We start from the raw sequence: 10,229 nt of genomic DNA on the forward strand, positions 1-10,229 counted from the left end.
TTAGCCTTAAACCTTAGGTGTTTTCTTGCACAGTGATGATGCAATATGTAGCAAGGTGTGGAAAATTACTCTGTAGGTGTTCCTAATCAATTTCCTTGTTACTGTATAATTTCTGAATTGATCTCCACATTGGCAAAGACTTTCTTTATGCAGATTATATACTCTTAACAGCAATATTTGTTTTACCTCCTTTTTACTTTAGTTTAACCAGTTTCTCCTTTGGATTTGTATATTATTGTTGTTACATTTTGTTTTCTTTTCATACATGATGAAAATCTTTATTGCCCTTCTGTCTATGTCATAGTTAATTTGCTTGAAGGTATGCCTAAGGATAGTCTGTTCATATAACTTTGATAGCTGGAGCCTACAAACATTTGAAACAAGGCTGCTCATTGGTCAGTGAACTCTTAACATCATTGTAAATTTACAGTTCTTATTTATAAAAATGTATATTTGTGTGTAAGTTACTTAACCAAAAAGTATTTAGATTAGATATTTGATATTTACTGTAACTGAAAAAATTCCCATAAAAGTAAAAAATGGAAAGGAAATTGAAGTTTATTAACCCAATGCTGACGGGCATGACGTGTTGTATGTGCTATGTCCACTGTGAGTTACTTGTTTGATTGTTCTTACACATAGATGGCTACACTTGTACTAAGTCACCAATGAGCCAATTATGAGTAGTGCTTGTCTTGCCTGTTTACCCTTTTCTTTGAGTTACGAAAATATTTTGTTATCTTATTTTGCTGTTACCAATTTTTATAACATTATATTAATTATAATGCTTATAATAAAAAACACCATTGTTATTCATAGCACTAGTAAAAACATTTTTCCCACCAATTCAAATCACACAAGTCACGAGGTCTACTAATTGACTCTTTTGTGGCTAAGCACTAGCAGAGCGATCTATGTGCAGAGACATTTAACAAAAAATATAGAAAATGAACACTGCATTTTCCCCATTTTTTATTAATTTTCCCCGGTGGCTTTGGGTTAATCCATCAATGATGTTATTGAAAATCTCTTGGCATCATAGACTCCAGTGATTTCTGATAACCGTCTGCTCCATATAGCAGAACTTCATGCCCGATGCGCTCTAGTGTGTTACCACGAGTGTCGATGCTCGATGCGCTCTAGTATGTTACCACGCGTGTCGATCAAGTAGTTGATGATCCCTATACATGATCCAGCAGTATTGGGTTACAATGGATTAGAAAGTGGTTAGTGATGTTTGAAATCATTACAGAGATGCAGATATTCTCAATCAAGAAGTTTACTTTGATCTCAAAATACAGTATCACCCGCTGTAAAAACTTGTTCTCTTAATGTTTAATAATTGACAATTTGGTTAATCTTTATTTTATGGACACACAAAGGATATTCTTGTTAACAAAAAGTTGTCATTGGTGCAAGAAATGCTCTGCAGACATGAACAGTAATGCCACAAATAAGGAAAAGTAAGATAAGGCAGAGCCCCTCATCAACCATCCCCTTGGGCAGTTGGGCATACCCAGTCACACCAGCCTAAGTTGTTGGATATTTTTGCGCTGTGGAGTTGGGGGACAGAAGTGGCCTTTGTCCTTTCTTGTACCTTTATAGATTGTTTAAGTCCAGTTTAGTTTTACATATTGCAGAGTAAATAAGTGACTGATGCAGCATCTGGGACAAACTTATTCCAAAACCTGACCTGACCTGACCTCACCATACCTGACTTGTATCAGTCTAACTCCATTTCAACTCCAAACATATAATTGATTGGTAAAGCCTAAGGCCTATGAACTATACATAACTAGGACTGGATCTTTTGATGATCATTGATCACTAGGCTGTGACTAAATGTTCTGGCATCTGTACCCTTAGTGCTTTTTCATTATGGACAAACTTCTACCATATATATTTAGTTAGATATAGCTTTGTTGTCTTGTGTTTCCTTCACACCAAAGAAGGTCACAAGAAGCACTTGATTCACTGTAGATAGGTCTATGGTAAATTATTGTGAACTTGTTTAACTTTCTGCAGGTTGAACACTCACTAATGAAAATATATTTGGTAATTCTGGATGAAATGGAATATATTTTTTTATCTGTTTTTTTCACCCTGTCCCCTACAATCTTAGGGGATGTGGGGAATCAGGGTTTTAGAGGGAAAGTACACAGAGGTCTTCCACACAAACTTTAATTTTAAAACTAAAGAAAACACAGTTTTGAAAAGATAAGCCAAATGTTCCTCTTTTTAAAGTTAGTTGAAGGTGATTTAACCCCTTAGTGACGGGTGTAGAAAACTAAAAAAAAAACAAAAAAAACTACGCTCTGGCGAACCACGGCAACGCGCCGACTTTGAGCTTGTGAGTTCGGTACATCAAGCCGAATCACTGCCTGGGAGTGCTTTGGTGCGCCGCCGCAGCGTACAGCCGCACGCCACATTTAGAGCGGTTTGTTTTGACGCCTATAAGCGTGACCCATCAGGAAGGGGTTAGAAAGGGAGAGTACGAAAATGGAAACCCAAGTCAAGAATTGCATTTCATATAATGAAGAAAAGGAAAAAACCCGCACATTGTGTGAATGAATCCAAGCCTAAACAGATAAACTAATTCAAAGATTGCTGTATGAACCGAAAACCTTCCTAACCCGGGGGCTATGCCCCCAGACTCCCTTCCGATCCCCTTGTTTCCCTATTGGGGGCTCTTCCCCCTGATCCTCTCCTGATCACCATTCTACCCTAGCTGGGGGCTGTAATAACCTAAACCTTCCTAAATCTCTTCCGATTGCCGTGTATTCCTAACCAGTGTAGCTATTCATTATACTACAACTAAAAATATAAATAAATACTCCGTTTAACCAGAGGATGGGTAGAGCTCTGCTGCTACATGAAGTAAAAAGTGTAGACATGTTGCTTAACATCAGATTTGCATTGTTGCTTGCACTTAAGGCACTTTGACGTTAATTTTTATAAAACGAATCCAATCCTTTAGAAATTTTGATAGTCTTTAGTTGCCATTATTTTAATTTACGGTTATTGTCCTGTAGGTTTATATTATACTTGCATAATATGTTGAGCTAGAGAAAAATTTAAAAATACAAAGATTCATCTAGGATAATAGTATTCTTTATAGTAAGTTTTTGTAATGTGCAAATCTGTTTTACAATATGAAGTGGGTTTGAATAAATTCAATGGGGAAATTTTCATGAATATACAGTTTTCTTCACATTAAGTATTAGTAAAGTTCAATTCTCTTTTACCATATCAAGTGGATTTGCATAATTCCATTGAAGAATGTACTCAGTAATCTTATAAATATCTTGCTTCATTGTTTATGTGCCAGTCTTGCGAGTTTGGTTTTGCACACTTGTTGATTATCATAATTTCTTAAAGGCTCGTACTAATGTTCTGTGTAGTACATGAACCAGAACTGTATTTTTCATTTGCCAAATTGAATAGATTCTTATACTCATATTCCTATACCAGGTAATCTGTAGTTTTAATAGAATAGGGTCATATTGAATGATTGAGTAATCCATGGGCATGGTTGAACAAAAATCATGCAAATCTATAGGTGGTGGTGTGTGGGGAGTTGGGCTGGAGGATGGGTGTGGGTGAATGGCTAGGTTCGAAGATGATGTACATGATGTGGAAGTGGAATAATAAAAACATCTTTTGGTGAGATGAGGAACAGGCAAGATCAGGTGTCAAATTAGGGGCACAGCCAAGGGTCAGAGATAAGCAGCAACCTTATAAGGTCTTGGGGACAGTGCATGTGAGCAGGTTACTGTGTGGAGAATTGTCACATCCAATACCCACTGTGTGGAGGGATTGAAACACTGACAGAGTGAGAGGTCTAATTTATCTCAAGTCCTAAATATGGATAATACATGGCGTCCTAAGTGGTTTAACCCATAGAAAGAGGACCATGTTGGGACATATCTGACTTATTTGATTTTACCCCATGGCAAAATGATGACAATATTCCTTTTTCATGTGAAAGAGTTCATGATGCAAAAAAAAATATTGAAAGACTTGACTCACTGCTGACAGGCGTAGTATGTACGTACATGCCATGTCCACTGTGATTTTACTTTATTAATTGTTTTAGTCATAGATGGCTACACTTGTACTAAGTCACCAATGAGCCAGTTACGAGTACGCCTGTCTCGCCCGTCTACTTTTTTCCTTGATTTATGAAAATATTTTATGTCATCTTATTTTGATGTTACTAATGTTTATAACATTATAGTAATTATAAATTCTGTAATAAAAATAACACTATCAATATTCATAGCATTAGTAAAAAGACATTTTTCCAGTACTGAACCTGAATAACCACCTGCTAGCTTAATCCAGTAGTTCAACTATAAGATATATGTTTGTTTGATGTCACTATCATCACCCATATTAGATGTTTTTTTATATTAAAAATGATATAATTCCTTTCCCTATGATTATCATGGTGAATAATACTATTTATGTAAATGCGAGTAAAAAGTATCATAAGTGTCCGATTTTGTTACTTTTTAAATATTTTTATGAGGTTTATATTGCCATCTTGTAAAGCTACAGAGAACCATAGTCATCTGTGTTACAAGCTGAACTTTGTTTACCTTATTTGAATTTAAACCTAATGATTTTCATGAGTTAAATCTACTGATTTTCATGAGTTAAATCTACCCTGCACCATGTTTAAATCTTTTCATTTTTTCAATCCACAGACCAAACTGGAACAGTACCGATTGGACATCCGAGCTGGAAAGAAACTAAATGAGGACCAGCAGCTTGCCATACAGAACTATGACAATGTTCTTGCCAACCTGGACCTGATGCGGGAGCTGAGTCAGCAATGCTCCAACATCGTCTCAGAACACAACAAAGTTTCCAAGAGACAATTGAAAAGGGAACAGCAAGAACGGTTTCAGGAAGAAGTAAATCGCGTGAAAGAAATATTAAAAATTCAGGTATGGTCTTGTTATTTTTGTAGGTTTGTGTGTAAAGGATGAATGGGAGGGGAGACTAAGAAAAGAGAGAAAAAAAAAAGACTGAGTTGATGGAGGAATCTTGCCATGTTTCTAGTACAGTTGATTGTTATTTGTAAAGATATTTTTTTTTAATCATTACTCTACTATTGTATCAGATCTATTGAAAAGTTTGGGCACAATTTGTTGGCAGTTTGGGAAATTGAACTTTATTACAATTGTGCAGTTTATTATAACTTTTAATTCTTTCTTCACAGGAAGTTTTGCATCAAATGGGACAGGAAGAGGCTCGCACAGACTTCTTGGCGGGGACCAATGGTGCTGTACAGCTTGAGCCCGAGAACATAAATCAGCTTGATGCTTTTTTCAAATTGGTGACCCCAACCAGGTCGGAAGGCCAGCCTTTGCCTGATTTCAATGTAAGCAGACCAATTTCTTTTTACATAATGCAAATAGAGATTTGTGTTTGGTATATTATGAGTTTATATTTATTTACGAGTATTCTTTTAATGTTCTTGAGTGGTAGGAATAAATATTATGTTAGTTGAGGAAATAAAGAAGAAAAAAAAATATGTAAAAGATTCACCCATGTTTGTAATTGCACTGATTACATTTATTTGGCTTGCATTTGTCTTTGCCACCATAGAGGTTGAAAAGGTTATCCAAAAAATAACATTTTTCTTTTTAAATCAGGATGAACTACGGAAAGCAGGAGAGCATTTCCTCCATCTGCTGGAAGGGAGGAATAAGGAAGTCGCTAGCACCACATACAAAGCCCTGCGTAACATTGTGGAACAGATTTCTGTCTGCTGCTATCCTGAGAGAAAACCAACCACGACGGAAGAGGCTATCAGCAAAGAGCCCGTGAGTGACTGCTCTTTGTTTTTGAACTTTTGCAATTTGATTAGCTTAAGGCCGATGAAGATGTTGAGATTTTTTTTGTATAATATTGACAACATTTCTGTTAATTGATTGTGTTAGATGTCTTGTTGATGAGATGCAATTTATAATGTTACCCAGTGAGTCTGTCATGATATCTTTTTCATGAAGTTTTTAGTAATCAGATGCAAGTATATTCCTTTCTTTGCTTCATAAAATTATTCTACTTTTTGTACTTATCTATTGGTGTCACATTAATGTATTTTGATAAAGTTATTGTTGTTGGCTTTCAGAATATGATATTCTTACCACATTTATCCTATTTTTTACCTTTTTAGTTTTTGTTTTCTCTACTTGTTTTAACCAATGTATTCTTTATATTAGAACATCAAAGCTGGGATACTAGGATGATCTAGCATGTGAAAAAGTCCCTGTTGTTGTACTAGCTTAGCAAGGTATCAAAAATATATAGGGAGCTTTTTGAAATTTTAGGGTAAGAAAAATCTCGCCAAGGATATACTTCCAATAACCTTTCTGGAACATAATGAGGTTTAACTTGACTGTTACATTGTGTCAGAGCCCTCTTGACTGCCACCAATAAAGCAGAAATACCAATACGAATAGCCCAGAAAGAAAGCTATATTGGTGAGCATTATGTGGTCTGTAATAATATGAGAAAATGTATCAGTGCTTAAGTTGCTTAAGTGGATGGAAGGGGTTGTGGGAAAAGGAAGGGCAAGTAAGCTTTTTTTGTCTTGTTCTTTTCGACAGATCTTCAAGAATCATCCTTACCGTTGTCAAGGTAAGGTTGAGGATCAAACCTGTCCTTGCAGTGGTCTGAAGATTTTTTTATTTTTATTATTATTATTTTTTTTTTATGGAGACTTCATAACAGTGTGGTGGCTAGACAAGTGTGGATTTGCCTTGTGTTTCTTTGCATAACTCAACCCTCCTCTGTTTGCCTCTGACCTTCCTCCCCTCCAACTTTTTATTTTTGCAAGTCGTGCTTTATGCTGACCTGGTTTAATGCCTTCCTATGTCGTAGTTGTAAAAACCTCTTTAGTGATTTCCAGAAAGGAGTGTTGGAATATCTAAAGGTATTTTAGGATGTGCTCTAATAATGTATTTTGTTTCTCATTCTTCTCTAGGAGAAAGAAACAGTGGCTGAGGAATACACAAATGGCATGGTTGGTGAGGAAACAGAGTTAATTGCACCTGCTATTGAGGAAGTGGTGAACAACATCACTACAGAAGGTCCTCCTCCTGGCCTTGTACTCCCAACAGTCACCCCTCCCCCTCTCCCTGCGGCAATTAACCAGGAGCCCAACCCAGTCACACCCACACAGGAGGCAATTGTAGCAGCAATGGCTCAGATGACTACAGCAGCTGTTCCTGGTGCCCCACCTGCAGCTCCTGGCCTGCCACCTGCACCTCCCTCCTACTTCACGCAAGCTGCTCCTCAGCCACTACCACAACAACCCCCACAGCAAGCACCTCAGCAGGTCCCACAGCCAGCACCACAACAAGCACCCCAGCAGCCTCCACCCCAGCAAGCTGCCACACCCTTGCAACCTCCCCCACCACAGCTTCAGCAGATCTCTCTCAGTGACCTCGTATCTCCTGGGAGCTTTGACTTTTTGCAGGAAAGTCAGGTTGCTCAAGAACCTCCCACTGTGTACATGGATCCAGCTGTGGTGTCCATTGGAAGTGTGAAACCTGACCCCCAAAGGACTATGTCGCCAGTACAGCAGCAGCCACAGCCGCCCACTCCTATGGTGGCTCCAGGCCAGGACCCAACGCATCCCTCCAACATTTCCACGCAAACATACACCAATCAGACTTACAATAACATTAATGTAGCAGCGTACTCCCAAGGTGTGCCTGTCTACCCTAACAATCCTGTTGTGGACAGTACACCCAACCCCCCGCCACCTATTCCACTGCCTCCCCAGGCTCGTCCTCAGGAGAAGGTGGAAGTAGAGTTCAACCCAGAGGCTAGTCCATGGACTGAACAACAGCCACCCACTCAGCAGTCTGGGCCAGTTGTTCAGCAGCAACAGCAGCAGCCAGAAGAAAACACCTGGGGAGTCCAAGAGGTCCCAGTCAATGGTGATGACAAGTGGGCTGGTGGAGAAACTGGGAACTGGGAAGAATTTGATGAAAATCAGGTGAACCAGGCTCAGGCTCCCACCAATGGACATGGAGACTATGAAAGAAGAGGTTACCGAGGAGGCAGGGGTAGAGGTTTTGGAACCAGGGGTGGATTCCGGGGCGGTCGGGGCAACAGTGGCGGAGGCGGCTACCAGAATGGCCGCGGAAACTATGGAGGAGGCTATGGTGGAGGTGGTTACAGAGGTGGAAGAGGAGGAATGGGAGGAGGTCCTCGCGGTGGTCGTGGTGGCTTCAGAGGACAAGGACCCCGAGGAAACTTCAGAGGCCGTGGGGGTGGATACCAAGGCCAGCGACCTCCCTACCAACAGCAGCATCAACAGCAGTGAGGCAAATTGGTGATGATTTAGCTGTGACTGTGATGACAAGTGGGGCTACCATGTGTACTAAAACGCTAGAGGTGTTGCACTACGTTGCACAACGTACTGACTTTGCACTGCCTGTGATAAAGGGTAGTGCTTTAATGTGTAAACAGTTATTGGAGAGACAGTACAGGGCATTCTTTACGGGACAATGTAGTGTGATGCATCAATTAAAGTGAAAAATTTGCCAAAAAAGAGAAGGAAAACAAGAAAACCGTGAGTTCTTTGAACTCATAAAAAAAAAAAAACTTCATTTCACTCTAAACTATTCCATGACTTGTAAGGTTATACAAAACAATACAAAAAAAAAGTTTTTTTTCTATATAATTTTTATGGAAGCACATTATTCCTGGAGTGTGGGGGAGGGGTGGAGGGTGCCTGAATGCTCCCCCCTCTTCCAGGTGGGTATTTGAACCACTTCTTCACTCTTCCACTTTCAGACTGTCAAAGCTTCCAATACATTATCATTTACTGCACCTTTAGAGTTTCTATTACCCTTGAGAATTGAAACAAAAGAATTGTGTGGCAAATTCCAATGTACCCATACAATTGGCTGTTAAAAAAAAGCAACAAACAAGGATCACATTCTGCAGTGCTTGAACAACCATTGGTATTCAGACTTGATAAAAGGGATAAATGCAATAGTCAGTGCTGCTGGTGAATGTTAAGTATAGTAAGAGATCTCAAAGCTACTGAATTGTTTTTAGTCAAGAAGAAAACGAATATGTAAGACAGGCAGGAAACAGTTGTTCAGTAATTTTTCTTACAAATTTCAATTGTTAAATGTACTTTGCAACCCAAATATCTACCTGCATGAGAGTAGGAAGTTATGATTATTCGCTTTTCAACTTTATTCATATTCTGTGGTCAGTAACATTGTGCAACTTTCAGTGCTTTGGATGTTATATATAGGTTCTTAAAAGGCTCTGAAAAAGCTACAATAGAAATTACACAGATTTTTTTATGATAGTTATTTTCTTTCCCTCTGCCATGGAATTGTCTGAGCAGTGTACACAGATTTTTTCCCATTTTAACAGTTTGGGGGTGGATTAGTGACAAAAAAGAAAATAGGATTAATTGTACAGGTGCATTATCTAGGATCTTTAAAGCATTTTACAAGGACTGAACATAAGCAATTTATAGAAATTGAAACTGAAACCTTGAGCTCTGCTTTTTTTTTATCAGATTAAAGCGTATACGCAGAAAGAAAAAATCACTCCTGTATTTTTTTTTTAATCCAAATATTTTGATTATATAAAAAATTATATTTTAATCTGCTGATTGATGTAATATTTTGTTTATATAGGAATATTGGTTCATGCACTCAAAGGTTAAATATATCTTCCATCATTTAGGAAAGTTCCAGATTCACTTGGCGGTCCATAATATATGACTTAATATTGCATATGACTGCATTTGGGAAATAGTGTGAGGAATTGTGAACACTGACAAGTAAATGAAACTCATTAGTTATGATATGCAGTGTTTGTTAATCCTCTTTCAAAAATCCCATAGTATGCAAACAAATTCACACATGCAAGTACTATAAGAAAAATACAGGTAAATGATTGAATACAGATGCTCTCTCCTGACATTGAAAATGCATACTTTTGCCAGCTATTCCCCATAGATGTAATGGAAAGTATTTTCTGAAAAAAAGGACAAGCAGCCAGCATTATGCTCCAGGGTGTACTAATTGGAAAAAATTAGTACACCCTATCTCTTGAGAGAAAAAAATGGCAAATCACCCTGGATTGAAGTACTTCACCTTTTTTCTTCTTCATTCTAGTCAGCTAACACTTAATACTTGTGTTTACACATCCAGAATTATATACAATATATTTATAAT

General features: G+C 38.1%; 1 protein-coding gene across 1 annotated transcript in view; it reads left to right on the forward strand.

Annotated features, from left to right (window-relative positions):
- LOC125045875 (caprin-1-like) overlaps positions 1-8,856 on the forward strand; it is a 9,628-nt gene extending 772 nt beyond the window's left edge. The window contains exons 2-5 of the mRNA XM_047643441.1: positions 4,710-4,952; positions 5,228-5,389; positions 5,664-5,834; positions 6,998-8,856. Of these exons, the coding sequence (XP_047499397.1) occupies positions 4,710-4,952; positions 5,228-5,389; positions 5,664-5,834; positions 6,998-8,347 (1,926 nt within the window). The 3' untranslated portion in view covers positions 8,348-8,856. The remainder of the gene's footprint in view (positions 1-4,709; positions 4,953-5,227; positions 5,390-5,663; positions 5,835-6,997) is intronic.
- Positions 8,857-10,229: the final 1,373 nt, after the last annotated feature.

Source organism: Penaeus chinensis, chromosome 38, assembly GCF_019202785.1.
Source record: "Penaeus chinensis breed Huanghai No. 1 chromosome 38, ASM1920278v2, whole genome shotgun sequence".
NCBI lineage: Eukaryota > Metazoa > Arthropoda > Malacostraca > Decapoda > Penaeidae > Penaeus > Penaeus chinensis.